General features: G+C 41.5%; 1 protein-coding gene across 5 annotated transcripts in view; it reads right to left on the bottom strand.

The window, feature by feature from the left end:
- The window catches only part of NPAS3 (neuronal PAS domain protein 3), an 843,593-nt gene that overhangs the window by 45,924 nt on the left and 779,702 nt on the right, over positions 1-17,967 (bottom strand). For all 5 annotated transcript variants that reach the window (XM_073348989.2, XM_073348988.2, XM_073348990.2 and 2 more), the window contains one exon: positions 4,365-4,558. In XM_073348989.2, coding sequence (XP_073205090.1) covers positions 4,365-4,558 — 194 coding nt within the window. The remainder of the gene's footprint in view (positions 1-4,364; positions 4,559-17,967) is intronic.

Below are 17,967 nucleotides of genomic sequence, written 5' to 3'. Positions count from 1 at the left end.
CTGTGCGTGGCATTGGATAGTTGTCTGGGCGAGTTACAGCATTTAGCTTACTGTATTCCATGCAAAAACATATCTCCCCATCTGGTTTGGGAATTAGAACCACTGGAGATGCCCATGCACTGCCAAAGGAGCGGATTACACTTATCTGTAGCATATCCTGGAGCTCCCGTATGATAGCAGTTTTTGCTTGAGGAGACACCCGGTAAGCTTGGGCTCTAATTGGGTGAGCATTACCTGTGTCAATGGCGTGGTATGCCCGTTCAGTCAGTCCTGGGGTGGCTGAGAACGTCAGCGCGTAGCTAGTGCACAGCTCCTTGATCTGCTGTTGCTGCATACGCCCAAGGGTCATGGAGAGGTTCACCTCTTCCACGCCACCAGCACTTTCCCCTTCGTAGTAGACACTTTCAGGCCACTCAGTGTCATCTCCTCCCTGGGCTGTAAACTGACAAACCTTTTGATTCTCTGGAATAAAAGGGTTTTAGAGAATTAATATGGAACACCTTAGGCTTTCGGTTGGAGGTTGGAAATGCTATGAGATAATTATCGGCTCCCAGGTGCTCTTGGACCGTGAATGGCCCTTCCCATGACGCTTCCATTTTATGGGCCTGGAGCACCTTTAAGACCATGACCTGGTCCCCTACTTTGAAAGACTGCTCTCTGGCATGTTTATCATACCAGGCTTTTTTCTCTTTTTGAGCATCTTTTAGGTTTTCTTTAGCAAGGGCCAAAGAGGTTCTGAGGGTGGTTTGTAGGTTGGTTACAAAGTCCAGAATGTTAGTTCCTGGAGAAGGTGTAAACCCCTTCCATTGCTGCTTCACCAACTGTAATGGCCCCTTAACCTCGCGGCCATATACAAGTTCAAATGGCGAAAACCCTAAACTGGGATGTGGTACAGCTCTGTAGGCAAAGAACAACTGCTGCAACACTAGGTCCCAATCACTGGAGTGCTCATTTACGAATTTACGTATCATGGCCCCCAAAGTTCCATTCAACTTCTCCAACAGGCCATTTGTTTGATGGTGGTAAGGGGTGGCAACCAAGTGATTTACCCCATGAGCTTCCCATAGGCTTTCCATAGTTCCTCAGGAAATTAGTTCCTGCATCTGGCCAACCTACCCTGGCAAAAATGTCTGTTAGTGCCTGGCACACACTTTTAGCCCTGGTGTTGCTTAGAGCTACTGCTTCTGGCCATCGGGTGGCAAAATCCATGAAAATCAGTATGTACTGCTTTCCTCTGGGTGTCTTTTTCGGAAAAGGACCCAGAATATCCACAGCTACTCACTGAAATGGAACCTCAATGATGGGGAGTGGCTGGAGAGGGGCTTTGACCTGGTCTTGGGTTTTTCCCACTCTTTGGCATACCTCACAGGATCGGACATAGACAGAAACATCCTTGCTCATTCCCTCCCAGTGGAATGACCTCCCCAAATGGTCTTTGGTCCTGTTCACCCCAGCATGGCCACTAGGATGATCGTGGGCTAAGCTCAAGAGCTTTTCCCGGTACTTAGTTGGAACTACCAACTGTCTCTGAGGATGCCAGTCTTCCTGGTGCCCACCAGAAAGAGTTTTCTTGTATAAAAGTCCTCTGTCTACAACAAACTGGGATCGATTAGAAGAGTTGAGAGGCAGTGGGTTGCTCCGTGCCTCCGACCAAGCTCTCTGGAGGCTTTCATCTGCTTCCTGTTTAGCCTGGAATTGTTCCCTTGATGCTGGAGATATCAGTTCCTCACTGGATTGTGGACCTGGGCTTGGTCCCTCTGGAAGTGTTGCAGGTGATAGGGCTGTTTCCATTGACAGTGAACTGCTCTCCGCTGGTGCACTATGGGGTATTTCAAGCTCTGGCTGAGCCTCTTGTGTAGGGTCATCTGCTGCTGCTGCCAGTGCAGTCTTGGTGGTGTAGACGAGGTTGCAAGCGCTGGACTCAGTACTGGCAATGGTTCTGGTGCTGGTTGCTTCGCCAGTTTCGTTTCAGGGACTGGCGTTAGCTGGGTCTTTGGGACTGGATCCACTACGGCCGTTGCAGTCGTTGGCAGGGAATCCGGTTCCACCACCTCCATCTGGGTCTCTAGTAACACAGACGGGGCCCTGGTGGAAGGCTCAGGAACAGGGATACGTGTGGAAGCTTGTTTAGTCTGGCTGCAGGTGACCATTTCCACCCTCTTGGCCAGCTTTACCTGGTTGGCCAAGTCTTCCCCCAGCAGCATGGGAATGGGATAATCATCACAGACTGCAAAAGTCCACATTCCTGACCAGCCCTTGTACTGGACAGGCAACTTGGCTGTAGGCAAATCAAAAGAGTTGAACTTGAAGGGTTGAATCGTCACTTGGGCCTCTGGGTTGATTAAGTTGGGGTCCACTAAGGACTGATGGATAGCTGACACCTGCGCTCCAGTGTCCCTCCATGCTGTAACCTTCTTCCCGCCCACACTCACAGTTTCCCTTCACTCTAAGGGTATCTGGGAGGCATCTGGGCCTGAGGACCTTTGGTGTGACCCCAGTGCAATGAACTGTAATCTGTTGGGGTTCTTGGGGCAGTTGGCCTTCACATGCCCCAGCTCATTACATTTAAAACATCGCCCAGTTGACTCGTAACTGGGGCGAGGTGGGTTGCTGGAGAATGGTGTGGTGGGACGATAAGGTGTCTGGGGTTTTCCTTGGGATGTAGGTGGGGCCTTGGGTTGCCCCCGGTGATAGGGTTTTGTTTCAGATTGCCCCTTCTGATATTTGCTCCAACTGCTACTGTTTTTTTTTCTTTTCGGCCACCTCCACCCATTTGGCTCCAATCTCCCCCGCCTCGATTACAGTTTTGGGCTTCCCATCTAGGATGTACCTTTCTATTTCCTCAGGAACACCCTCTAAGAACTGCTCCACTTGCATTAGGAAGGGCAACTCTTCTGGAGATTTAACACTTGCTCCTGATATCCAGGCATCCCAATGATTCACAATGTGGTAGGCATGTCAAGTAAATGACACGCCTGGTTTCCACCTTAGGGCTCTGAACCGCGGATGGGAATGCTCGGGTGTTAGCCCCATTCTGACTCTCATCTGGGTTTTAAAAAGTTCATAACTGTTCATGTGTTCCTTAGGCATTTCAGCTGCCACCTCTGATAAGGGTCCACTGAGCTGCGGCCTCAGCTCTACCAATGGAGTGGTCTGTAGAGATGCTGTACCCAAGGCAGGACCTTTTGAAGTTTTCTAAGAAGGCCTCGGTATCATCGCCTGCCTTGTAAGTGGGGAACTTTCTGGGATGGAAAGGGGTACCTGAGAAGGATTGCTAGGGTTGGTTGGTATATTCTGCTGAGCCCTTGCCTTCTCCATCTCCAGTGCATGCTTCCTCTCTTTCTCTTTCTCCTCCATAGCTCTCTTGTGGGCAGCTTCCTCTGTCTCCACAGCTCTCTTGTGGGTAGCTTCCTCTGCCTCCACGCAGGCTTTTTCTGCCTTCATCTCCAAGCACCTTAAGGCCATCTGTCTATCATGCTCTTTTTGTTTCTCTTCAGCTTCGAATCTGGCCAGCTCTAGTTTATTAGCTGCTTCACTGGTAGTCATTTTCCTGCTTTCTTGTGCTTAACTCTAGCTATACCCAAGAGTTAGGGGGAAAAAAAAAAACTTGTGAATTTCCCTGCAGGAGGTTAACTACCCTGCCTTTAGGTAGAGAAAACTCCAGCTCAAAAAAGAAAAATCCCTTTGTAAAAAAACTAACACCTCTGTCTCCAGGCAAATAGACAGAAAACCCTCAAGCTGCTCTCAGCTTAAAAACAAACCTCTTCAGGTCTGTGCTTTTGGTTCAAAATGATCTCTGGTTCAAAATGATCCCACCGCTCTGCCACCATGTCAGGTGCCAGCAAGGTTAGCTGAGCTTCTTAACCCTTTACAGGTAACAGGATGTTGCCTCTGGCCAGGAGGGATTTTATAGCACTGTATACAGAAAGGTGGTTACCCTTCCCTTTATATTTATGACACCCCCCATCTCCTGCTTCCAATGACATTGTCCCCCAACCTGTCACCTGCTCCATCTGACCCCTTCTAGCAACCAAGTCCTCCATTCCAATAAGCAGAGATAGAATTTCAAATGAGACTGCATCTTCTGCAAAGTATTTCAGGAATGTAGGGGAATTAAACTTCAAATAGTAGGTTTCCTTTTTTTTCATTTCCAAACATAAAGACATCATGCAACTTGTCATGTTAATGTTAAAAAATCTCCTTCATACTCTTCCAATTTTAATAATTAATAATGACGACAGCGAATTTTGTGCTCTCATATGGCACCAGGCTGACACTCCAGGAGTCTGATCTCCACTGTTTACCAAGCCATGGAATACAGAGTACACATGCAACACAGAAAAACGAAAGGTGAAATGCTGTACCTATTTTCACAGTAAATGATATTGAGGTCCATATTTACGCGAGTAACAAACATGTGGCAGTCGATTCTGACTTCATTGATTGTAGGAGGTGGCAAAGCATGAGCCACAACTACAAGCCCCATGATTTGGCTAGGGACTGTCCTCCCATGGGACAGTGACACTCTCAGTCGTAACCGGCCTGTTATATGGATCACCTGCAAAATAAAAAGAATAAAAGAAACCCCTGTGAATTCATGATGCAAATGTGACATCATCTTTTTTAAAGGACAACATTGTTATTCTAAAGAGCACTTTACTCCATCAAAAATTATATTTAGTAACTGCCAGGATCAGTGTTAAGCTTATTAATATTGGCTGTCAACATGTTCTAAATGTCCTCATGGCAAGAAAGAAGAAAAGTACATAATAGCCAAATGTTTCAATTTATCAAATCTAAAACTCAGAACTTCTGTGTTATTGATTTTTTTTCAAAGAAAGAAAGGACAAATTAGAAAATCAAGGGAATGAAGTAAGAGATATAAAATTGAAGTAATGGGGGTAGAAAGGGAAGACTAATTTTAAAACATTTGGAGATTAAAATGTGAGACAAAAGGAGCAGCATTTTTGAAACTTTTCCAGGACCCAATTAATTGAATTGCCAGTCATCTACATCTTAGAGACACTACTTACATCCTTGAATTACTTCTTTGTGGTTGGCAATACAAGAAGCATGAGCCTGCAAGTGATCAATGGGTTCAACTGCGCAGACACCAAGCATTTTACAGCTGCAGAGTTACTAGTCAAGCCTTGATTTAGCTTAATGCACTGTGCATGTGCTGAGAACTTTTGGAGCTGAATGAGAGGCAGAGGTTTTCGTTCCCCTATTTACACGATGAACACTAAGCAAAATTGTTAGGATATAGATATGCAGGCCTGTCTGTAAAGACCTATACACTAAGAATTTAGGTGTATTCTTATCACTTAGCTAGTTATAGAGGTATAAAAGAAAGAATCAAAATCACTGTCTTGCCGGTGTAATTTCCTTCTCTTACTGTGACAGTCTGAGGCCCTGTTCTTAGGCTAAGGCCTTTGGCTAAGCAGCAGAAGCAGCCATAAGCTGGGAAGCGAACGGTCACATCCTCACATTCCAAACTAGTCACACTGAAATAAGGTGCTATTGGGCTGTTAGGAATACAATCCTGTCCTATCACCTCCAGAGAAAGGGAAGTGCCTAGAAAATGTAAAAGGAAACTTAGTTTGATAGCATCCTGTCTGGCAAGAACTCACTTACCAATAGCTGGGATGTGAAATCCTCACTTCTGTATTGTTTTGTCATTATAGTTCCCACTTTGCTATTGTTTGTCTGTATAATCTCTGTCTGGTTCTGTGATTGTTTCTGTCTGCTGTATAATTAATTTTGCTGGGTGTAAACTAATTAAGGTGGTGGGATATAATTGGTTACATAATCATGCTACAATACATTAGGATTGGTTAGTTAAATTTCAGGAAAATGATTGGTTAAGGTATAGCTAAGCAGAACTCAAGTTTTACTATATAGTCTGCAGTCAATCAGGAAGTGTGGGGGGGAATGGGAACAGGGAATGGGGTTGGGGAAATTGGAATCATGTTTTGCTGGGGAGGAATGGGAACAGGTAATGGGGGTGGGGAAACTGGAATCATGTTTTGCTAAGTGGGGGAACGGGAACAGGTAAGGCTCTGTGGTGTCAGAGCTGGGAAGAGGGACACTAAGGAAGGAAACTGGAATCATGCTTGTGGAAGTTCACCCCAATAAACATCAAATTGTTCGCACCTTTGGACTTCGGGTATTGTTGCTCTCTGTTCATGCAAGAAGGACCAGGGAAGTAGTGGGTAAAGGAATAAGCCCCTAACAAAAATACACCCAGGAGATCCAGCTGCTCCATTTGAGATTGCAACTCAGTGCTGCTTGCTGAAGCTGAATGATTATGAAACTATGGGAAAGGACTGACCTATAATTTCTGACTCAGCTGCCTCAGAAGCCTTACTGTGGACAGATAAAATGATGTTCTTTGAAAAAAAATTAAAATGAATAGTACCTGTGACAGGTATCAGACTGGCAGCTCTGGAGACTGCAGGCCTATATTCGCACAACAGGGACATCATGGGCAGTGGCAGTGCCAACTGTCCCCACCTTTTATCCTGCCAGCATCTCAGTATCAGCCTGGAAAGAAGGCCTCGAGGACAGAGAATTCAGGCTCCATGATGCATTCAGCCCTCAGCATCTCTATTGAGAGTGCCAACAAAGATGCCAACATGTGCCAGTTGTGATGGTGTGGATACATATCCACTGGGAACTGAAACTCATTTCACAAAGATTAGATAACAGTCTGCAGCTTTTGGTCACTACGGATATAAGAGCTATTCTTAGTGGTGAGTGAGAGGTAAAAGGCTCTGTGTTCCATTGGCAATCTCTTAAACCATGTAGTGCACCCAAAATTAAATCTCATTTAAGCTAACAGAACAACACATTAAAGCTTGAAGTTATTTTTTTGATTCACAATCTTTAAAAATCTCTCTTTTATCCAATATTTTACATTTGGGACCACAGTCAGTGAGGTAGTTCTGAATGGGGAGGATGATTAGCTTGTGGTTTTGTCCATTTCAGTTGTAGATTTATGACCATCCACATCTGAGGTAATTATTACTTAAATTCATACTTAATGCACCTTCAGAGGGCAAACTATTTGGTGAATATATGCCTAGAGGCAAGGATGCAAAAATACCATTTCAAATACACATTTTTGCAAGACCTTATTAAGTAATGAAGAAATAGCTAAAAGAAACAGGATTTACTTCACAGGAGGGATACAAATAGCATACTTTCCCCCTTCTAGCTAGGCTTACACATATGCTTATTTACCATTATCTCTCTCACTTTATCATGCAACTTCATCTTACTGCAGAAACACAAATCCGTAAATGCTTGGAAAAATGCTGCTTTTTAATGAAACCAGAAATAATGTAAAAAAATAATCCTATGCTCAATGTACTAGGCTAAATGCATTTTTTTAAAGGAATGCCTATGCTAAGATGTTTGAAGTTGGCATTAACACTTGGGGAGAACTTTGAGATACATCTTACTTAAGATTCATTTTTTATCTCCCACACCTATTTTTGGAATACTCCATGTCATTCATTGCTAAATGTCAAAAAGATTTGTTTTGAACAAGTGCTTATTAAATTGGTATCCAGTTTCTCCTCGATCTTTCAGTGAAACTGCAGCTCTGCATTTGTATCACCATCACTAGAGATTGCCCAAAGCTAACTCCGCTATACTCAAGCACTGCTGAACTTTGGGAAAGTTTGTACCTGGATTCAAGCCATGCAGCTGGTCCCTAACTCTATCATGACTGAACCATGTCCTCAGGTCCAAACAGCTTCAAATTTTGGGGGAGGTCAGATCTAAATTGAATTTTGGCTGCTGCACTGGGAAATCTGCAACAAATTCCCGTCAGTTCTGACACATGTTCTGTTGAATCAGTATTAAAAGAGGTGGGAACTCCAGTTCAGACAAAGTTCTCATGCTGAAACATCTTCTATCTCCACTTTAGTCAAACCCATTCTGTAACAAATCTAATTGGCGGTAATACTAGTTTTAGCTGTCAGGACCTTATCTATATTGTGCCTGTCACCATTTTTAACACCAATTCAACTAAACTAGCATTAAAACTGGTAGAATTTTTGGGGTAAATTACCTCCATGTGGCTAAGACTCATATCCAATCAATCCGATAGCAGCAGACAATAACATCCTATATATAGTACTATGACTTTAATGACATTAAGTGGAAATATAAACTGTTTTGTATGTCCCCAGACAGGCTTGTGCAGCCCATATTGCTGCATCTTTACTGCTATTTTAGCCATGCAGGTATGCTGACCCATGCTGCAAATCACATCTCTGATTGCAGTGTAAACCTAGCCTAACAAAACTTCTTTACATTAACCACTGTGCAGCTTCCCCCAAAACTCTGTCGGTGCACCTCCCAAGTTAATGGGGTGCACTGAAGGTCATGGTAAGACTCCCATTAATGTCAGTGGTAATTGGATCAGGTCTCTATTCCAGAATCTGTTTTGATCAGAGACTTTTAGAAGATGCTGCGAACTGTTTGGTGATACTGATCTGAGGGGACTATAAGCCTGCCAAACAGAGCCTCTCTTGTGACCTGATCTGCATCTGACCTTAAACACAGGTTAGTGCACAAACTTATCCCACCCCTATTATTGCTCATGGTGTCATCCAGTCTTATTAAACTTCTACTTAAAGGAACAGGTGGGTGAACCAAAAAACATTTCATAACAGTAGGACTGTTAATGTATAATGAGTATAAGAAGTATAATGTTGTGAAGGCGTCAAGATGAAGCAATAAAAAAAACCTATTAAAATCTTCTGCACTGAAAAATATAATTCTTTTGTTAAAAAGTATTCTAAATTAACTCTACCTGACGCTCAAATATTTAAAAAAACATTGTTTCGCTTTTGTTTTTTTCTCTGATACAAAAATGGATGTGCAAATGTTGTAACTACATGTAAACACAGTGGATGAAGAGTATGCTTGGACGAATATATATTTCTTTTCCCTGCCATATGCTCCTCTTAGTCATCTGTTAGCAATAAGCACTTAGATGTGCTCTACTAATGTCTACTCATTATAAACAAGCACATCACAAAGACCTTGATAAAACCTTCCCTCTGTTAATACTTAAGAAAAGGAAAGCCCAGTAATTGAAAAATACATCTGGAACTCGCTCATCGTACTTTAGAGTTAAATCTCACCTCTAGAGATGGAAAGATTTTCTTTATCAAAAGACATCTTTAAATATGATGTCTATTATTTTTCTCGTATATGTGATGTAAGGAGTAAGGACATGTATTACCCGGGGCAATAAAAACCTGCGGGCATGAAAAATCTGTGAATTTCACCTTTCAGATTTTCCTATGTTCTTCAAAAACTTAAACTTCCATTAAAAATAAAGTTACAAACTAACTCTTTTGGTCCATATGTAAATCACTGTCCTAGTTTGCTATCAGATTTAAACCAGCCCATTGACAGAAGTGTCAACTCAGACTATTTATCTTAATGGGGTGTTAACTTCTGGGTGTTCCTGTGATCATTTAGAACCAAATTTTCTCATGAGGCTCACGTATGAAAAATGTACAGAGCTATTGTGCATCCTTATTTGTGTGCAAAGATAGGTAGCTATGTATATAAAATGGCTAAATGCACATGCACACGGCTACTTCGGTGTCTCACCAGTCAACTAACACATGCGTTTATCCAATTTACACACACAGTTATTTAGTGTATCCACAAGTGCTGATATATTTTGCTCATTCAAATAGTGATACTCTATCCTTTGTAGGCCAGCAACACAGAATTCTTTCAAACTATGAACACTTATTTTGAGCCACTGAAATAAACTGTAGAATATTTTTACAAAATTACAATTAAACAAACTTCTCTTTATTCTTTTTTTTAAATTAACACTTATTTTTAAAAAATCACATAACTATTTACTAAACATTGTATATAAGTAGTAAAGCCCTTTCCTGACGTGAATGGACACAGAGGACTACAGTGCCTTTGTAACTATATAACTGTTTGTCTCGAGACTGGGAAAAGAAAGCTCACAGAACCAGAAATCTAAAGATCATTCCACCCTTTCCTGCTATCTGTGGCCAGTTGTCTTATGTTTTTCTCAATATATATAAATATTTCTTCTCTCTCTCTCTCTCTTACACACACAGACACACAAATAATGGGAAAAGAGAGGCAGGTAGTCCATGAACCTATACAAATATCTTAGCAACTGGGTGCACCAAGCTCACTATTATTCACACTGAATACCGAGTGAGCCTTATCTATCAACCATAAAAGTTGTGGCCTTCAGCGCCCATTGAAGCACAAGTCCGATTTCAAGTAGGACATGTAGTATACATAACAGATACATATTTTTTAGTTCAGATTCTTCTTTAGTAGCTGCAATCCCTTCATAGACACCTGCCAAACTCACTCAGAAAACAGAAAATGGGTTTAAAATGAAATTGTTAATACATCTGGACTCAGGGCGTATTTTGTGTTTAAGAAGTCAACATTTATCACAGAGTGGTTTGAGAAACTACAGTTACTTCCCTCTCCTTTCAGTAACTCACACACCCCTTTGGGATAATTGAAGGCACAGTGGCCGCTACTTCATCCTTGGAGATATTATACAGCACTTCCCATCTACACAGGGGACATATTAATGCATCTGAACAGCAGTGGTTACTCTGGACGTGTCCCTGGCCCCTACACAAGAATTCCCCCAATGAGTTCCCCTGGAACCACACCGGTTCCACCGCAAGAGGGTGAACTTTACTAGTGGAGGAAGAGGAACAACTGGCCTACAAGACTGCTTTTATGCCACTTCGCCTGCCTTAGCCAGAATTTGACCTGTAGACTTTCCTAAAGGAAATGCAGATGAATTTATTGTGATAAAGAAGAATGTACATCAACAATTAACCTACAGAGAAAAGAAATCCAGGCTTTTACCCCAATAAAACACTGCACATGTGGAAAAATGGATAAAAGAATTACCCTTTAACACCTTTGATTATTAATTTAACCAGGCACATCACAGTTGCTTATTATAATAAAATATATGGGGGAAAATGATGAAAATCCTAAGAATAAAATGATTAAGGGCCTGACACTGTCCCCCTCTTTCACACTGAGAAGTTCCTTCCTCTGTGTGGTCATATTTGGATGAATGGGAATACCAGAAGAGTAAGCTATTCCTTCTCAATGTGAGTAAAGAATTTGGCCCGGAGTGTAATAAAGAAACAATCCTTAAAGCTGCCATTGTAAAAGAAATGGGCTGTTTTTAATTGGGAAAAAGTCATAAAGGTCTGGGAAATGAACAGCAGAGCAGAGGTAATTTAAGAATAATTAATAATAATATACCTGGACATCAAAATTTTATATAGTAATAGATTAATATGAAGGTGGCCTATTTTAATGTTGACTTTTCATTCTATTTCGTAAGAGCATCTGCATTGTTTTATTATAGGATAATATATTAGCTTTCATCATTTATCTGCATAGTATACTGTTATACACATATATTTTTATTATGCTTATTGTTTGCATCTCAGAATTAGATCTGAGGTCCAATCCTGCACTGACACTATTTTTGTGAATAACAGTTGCAGGATCAAGAGACCTGGTTGTCCTGACATAGTCAGGTTCTCCACCCTCCTGTGAAGAACAGACTTCATTCTTTTCATTGTGAAATACATTATAATTCATTGTCTCAGCAATGTGGGTTCTCTTTCCTTTGGTGTGATTTTGTATTAATTGGACTTGTACAACATCCTGGTTTCGTCTCAATAGAAAGTGATGCAGAGTTGCTATTAAAGAAATCAGCCATATAGCATAAACTATCTATTGGAACCTAATATACATATTTTGTCAAGGGATCATACATCACAACATTTTGTAATCATGCCTACTACAGCTGTGATTATAAAACTATTCAATTTCACGATCAAAACCATAAATAGAAGACCAAACGTTCCACTATTAAAAAGTATTCTTTGAATATGTGTGTGCTGTTAGTAATGCGACATGCCAGGTTTTATATTTAATACCTTTGAACCCTTTTCCTATTTAGATGTCTTAATAACAACTCAGCCTGTCAGCAGTGCAGTACTTTTTTCATATTCCAAAGCCTGCAAATAAGCACTTCAAGAAGATCAACATTAAAAAGAAAAAGAAAAAAATTAAAATTGAAATCACCACACTGCAACCTGAAATAGTAGCCATGAAAAATTGGTTTTAAAAAAGAATATTTTTTGAAGTAATTGGCACAAAGACTATTCTAGTGCAGATTGCTGCAAGAGCGCTCTTGGCAAGAACATCATAAGCCCTAGCAAAACTTTAATATGCTCAAGCAGCCAAATACAAACTGACACCAGGAACCCAAGTGTGGCAACAAACAGGAGAAATATAAAGTATCTCAATTTAATACAAACCTACATACAAAGGGATCAATTTTTACAATTCATGGTTTAGCATACAATACAGCGGTCCTCAGAGTGAATATAGAGTAGTTATACATAAGAAATTAGAATTACCAAGTCTAGGGAATTTCTCAAGAGTCCTTTTGATATGTAATACAGCAAGTATAAAGACTGAAAAACCAGACATCAATGTATTAAATGAGCTCAGGTTGAGATCTATTTAGAAAAGACAGGTTTAAGCTGGAAGAAGAATCTCTTTGATATGACCTCCAGAGCAGACCATTTGCTGAAGGATTCAAGATGAGCAGATTTACCCTTACACATCCACTTGCTACAGAGCTGCTTTTAAATCTGCACTCTACAATATCTAAAATAAGGTTACTACATACTCTTACTGTAGAAATAAGGCCTGCACAATACAGAAGACTAAGAACCGAGGATTTTCTTGTGTTTCTAGCAAGGTTTAGAATTCACTTGTATGCGGAGTTCCGCAAATAAACATGAAACATGGTTAAGTTTAAAAATTAGCTAATGTAACTAACTCCTATCTAAATTATCTATTGCAGAATCTAAATATGGCTGGTCTAAGCTGGGAATCTGGAGCTCCTCAGATTCTTTCTTAGTGTGCATCTCAAAAACAACCTTGATTTGTGGCCAACACTTATATCACCAGCACGAGAGTGAATTTGTGTGGGGGGGGTGGAGGTGAGAAAACCTGGACTTGTGCTGGAAATGGCCCAACTTGATGATCACTTTAGATAAGCTATTACCAGCAGGACAGTGGGGTGGGAGGAGGTATTGTTTTATGATCTCTGTGTGTATATAAAGTCTGCTGCAGTTTCCACGGTATGCATCCGATGAAGTGAGCTGTAGTTCACGAAAGCTCATGCTCAAATAAATTGGTTAGTCTCTAAGGTGCCACAAGTACTCCTTTTCTTTTTGCGAATACAGACTAACACGGCTGTTACTCTGAAACCTGTCATTATGTTAACCCTGAAACTCAAAAGATGGCTCCAGTTTTACAGCTTCGGTGACAAAGATTTTTCCCTGCAAACCCCATGGTGTTCAAATGTGTTGTATTTTTTTTCTCTCAGGGAATGTTTGAAGTCCCCTTTAAAAATAATGCCTCAAGGATATTTTTTCCCCTAATACCATTTAAAGAAATTTGAAAGCATTTGGTTCTTGAAGTGTACAGAGTTCTAATGAAGCAATCATCAACTCAGCCCATGGACACAATCTCACAAGCCGCTTCTCATACCAAGATTCTGACAGTTCTTTTAATATGAAATTAAACTTGAGAAAAGGTCTCTTGTTTTATCTGCTACAATGCTAAGGTTTACTGGACTGGTTCAAAAACATGGCTGGCTCCATCCTTCTGCAGTTGAAAGATGGTGAAAAGGTTAAAAAAAAAGTTGGCCAGGATCAGATGTGTCATTGGCAATGCAGTCTATTGCACTAAAGATAACCAATAATAAGTATTCTTCAGAAGTATTGTCTGCATTCCTATCATGGGAGGGAGAAATAAAGCATTTTATCTGATGTAGTTCTTAGCAGCCAAACCATTACCGTAGGTGATTCTCTGCACAGCAAGCAAGGACTAGATAAAACAAAAATATTTTATATTAATGTATTTTCCCCACACATAGAAAAAGGGGAGAACATGCTGTTGTCTGTAAAGAAAGAAATAGATTCCCCAAATTTGCCTCAATTAAAATAATGTGTGTGTTCTAACTCATTGTTTTTCAATCGGGTGTGGGGTGCAACCCCCAAAAGGGTCATGGGGAGGTTCAGGATGAGTCACAGGCAGCAGACCCTTGCTTTGTGGCTAGTTGGGAGAGTGGGTCTCAAATTTTTTTGTTTTAAGATGGGGGTCACAATACAGAAAAGTTTGAAAACCACTGTTCTAACTCAATACATACTGTGGTTTTATTGCTTGTGCTAATGCTGTTTGCTGCAGGCAGAGGCAGATTACCGTATGGGCCCATGAAGCCCGTGCCCTAGGGTCCTGGCCAATTGAGGGGCCCCTGGAACCTGTAACTCTGGCTCCACCCCCTGCTTCTCCTCTCCCTCCCCCCAGGGTCCCGCCACCCTGCTTCGCCTCCTCCCCCTTGAGGCCCCGCCCACTGGCCAGGCCAGACAAAAGCAGGAGCTGTGGTAGCGTAAGCACTAAGCATATTCCTCCTGTGTAGAGCTGCCCCCACACCCCAAACCTCTCTCCTTCCCCCTCCCTCCCACAGAGATCTTGGTCCCCTGAGCCCCTCTCCCTCCCGCTACCCACCCAGCCCCTTTCCTTCCCCCGTTTTACACATGGATACAGTGAAACACACAGGGGTTAAGTGAATTGCCTATAGTCAAGCACAACGTGAATCAAGTATCACTGCTAGTTCGAGAATTCAAGAGTCCTGACACCCAGTCTCCAATAGACAACACTGTTTTAATAAAAAACCTCATGTCTCAGCTATTACGATATTTGGCACTTAGGCAGAGTTCTCTGGCATAATGCTGTATTATGTGTACAGACAGCTGCAGCTGTCCATTCTCACTCACCTGAAACTACAGGCCCAAAACTACTGCATTGAACCATTTATTTCCATTTATCTTTATTTCTATGCTGTCCGGGCAGCTGTGGGGAGCCCTGGACCCTCCACCTGTCCTGGGCGAGGAGCCGGGGTGCCCGAGAGCAGCCCCCAGCCCGTGACCCTGCTGTCCAGGGAACGCCATCCAGGACAGGTGGAGGGTCCAGGGCTCCCCACAGCAGCCAAGGCTCAGTGGCCAACTCTTACCACGGCCTGGCTTCCGGCCAGGCCAGGAGGCAGCCATGGGGAGGGGAGAGGGGAGGAGCAGGGGGTGGGGCCCTGTGGTGGAGGTGAGGAGGTAGCAGGGTTCTTTGTGCCCAGAGGCCCAATAAATCTTAATCAGCCTCTGGCTTCAGGATCTCACAGAAGCAAACAACTGTTTTGTTTTAATGCTTGCTTGTTTTTCCCAGCATAGCACAAGTTCTGTTGACTGCACAACTGCCCTCCCTGGGGACAGTAGCTATACATTCCTGCCAGGGCTCCCCATGAGATGAGCTGAATGCGTGCACTTGCCTCCTGTCTGGCCATAGGCCCTCTTCAAGTGGCAGTGACCACTTCGTGGCTCCAGGCTGCTGCTGTTAGCAGACTTTATGCCTTCAGAAGCCAGGCAACTATTCAGGTGCACAGCATCCATTTTATGCATGTGAAAACTGATCCCCACAGAGATGAAGTAAAATTCCCAAGAGTCACACAGCAAGACAGTATCAGAACCCAGATTAAAACCCAGATCTCGTCACTCCCAGGCTTATGCCTAATTTGCCAGACACCAGTTCCTAGTAGGCAAATTACAACTTCCCTGGGTTTCCATTTCCCCATTTGTCAAATGAGGAAAAGGACATTTATCACAGCTGAAATCTGAAAATGGACAGAATAAATTCATAGATTCCAGAACCAGATAGGACCATTGTGATCATCTAGTCTGACCTTCTGCATATCACAGGCCTTACAATTTTCCCAAAACAATTACAAGAGTATATCTTGTACAAAAACATCCAATCTTGATTTAAACTATCAGTGATGGAGAATCCACTATGACCATGGGTAAATTGTTCCAATGGTTAATTACTCTCACTGTTATAAATTTATGCCTTATTTCCAGTCTGAATTTGTCTAGCTTCAACTTCCAGCCACTGGATCATGTTATACCATTCTCTCAAGAGCACATTATTAAATATTTGTTCCCCATGCAGATATTTCTAGACTGTAATCAAGTCACCCCTTATCCTGATCTTTTGTTGAGCTAAATAGATGGAGCTCCTTGAGTCTAGCACTATAAGACATGTTTTCTAATCCTTTAATTATTGTGACTTTTTTCTGAACCATCTCCAATTTATCAATATCCTTTCTTGAATTGTGGGCACCAGAACTGGACACAGTATTCCAGCAGCAGTCTCGCCAATGCCAAATAGAGAGGTAAAATAACCTCTCTACTCCTACTTGAGATGCTCCTGTTTATGCATTCTAGGATTGCATTAACTCCTTTGGTCACTGGTTCTCACTGGAAGCTCACGTTCAGCTGATTATCCACCATGACCCTCAAATCTTTTTCAGAGTCTCCGCTTCCCAGGATAGAGTCCCCCATCTTGTAAGTACAGCCTACATTCTTTGCTGCTAACTGTATACATTTAGCTGTATTACAACACATATATTTTGCTTGCACCCAGTTTACCAAGTGATCCAGATCTCTCTGAATCAGTGCCCTGTCCTCACTGTTATTTACCACAACCCCAATTATTGTGTCATCTGCAAACTTTGTCAGTGATGATTTTATGTTTTCTTCCAGGTTATTGATAGAAATGTTAAATAGTGTAGGGCCAAGAACTGATCCCTGTCAGACCCCGTGTCCACAGCCACAGGCAGAGTAAGTAAATAAGTATAATTAAACCCTCATGTTTAAACTGAGACACAAAGAGGGATTTGTCTGGTGCTGTTATTAAGGAGGTACTGTAATCTAATGTATGAGACATCAGTGTGGTCTTCATGAAACATGGGTTGAGATCCTGGTTCTGGAAAAAAACACAACTAGCTGTGTGAACTTGTATAAATCATTTAATCTCTCTGAGTCTTAGTTACCCCCTCTGAAAAATGGGAGCAATTATAAATATCTGCTTTATATGGTAGTTATCAGACACAATTATATAATGGTGGGAACAAATCAGGAGTGCCAGGATCCCAGACCAGTGTGCTATGAGAAAATGTGCTTATATGCACTGTGGTTTCTAAGGATACAGTGCCATCACATTCTCCTCTTGCAGCTTTTTCAGAATTTCAAATATAAATTTGAGTGAAAGAGGCTGAGTTTTCATAAATGTCCAGAAAGTGAAATTTACTCTTCACTGCATTTTGTCAAAATTACTCCAATTATATAGAATTTTCAGAAACTCAAAATCAAGCAGATTTTGTGGTTAAAATTCTTTGCAATGAGCATTTCACCCAGCCATATTATAAAGACTTCTGATTCACTTAGTTGGTGGAGCATCCCAATCAGTTGTGGCCCACCTGGTGAGGCATCTGGTTTCTTTTGGAAAAGCAGACTTTTATTTCATGTAGAGATGAATGATCTTTGAAAATCTCTGACCTTCTCCTTGACAGCAACAAATGGACTACTATGTATGATTTGTTTCTGTAATCCACTTAATGTAACAAGTTAGATTATGGATAGTAATTTATTTGTAAAAATCATAATAAAACTGCATTGTTTTAAATGCCAGGTGTGGACAAATGGGGAGCAGGAACTGGTGAGAGAAGATTCCTATTCTTAGGTCTAAACTGAAGAATTATGGCTGTCCCTTGGATTATGTGCACTTGGAATCAATTTAGTAATTTTTAATTCACTGATTTTCCCTTGTTTGCTTAACATTTATTAATTGATTATTGTGCTCATGCAATTAATTCAAAAGCTGGCAGTTTAACACAGAGAGATTAATTTCTTTAACTAATATGCCACCAAAAATACATTTTTTTGAAGAACATAACTTTCAAATTAATCACATTATACATGAGATACA

Source organism: Lepidochelys kempii, chromosome 6, assembly GCF_965140285.1.
Source record: "Lepidochelys kempii isolate rLepKem1 chromosome 6, rLepKem1.hap1, whole genome shotgun sequence".
NCBI lineage: Eukaryota > Metazoa > Chordata > Testudines > Cheloniidae > Lepidochelys > Lepidochelys kempii.
The sequence above is the reverse complement of the archived record's forward strand: the minus strand, read 5'-3'. Positions and strand labels throughout refer to the sequence as shown.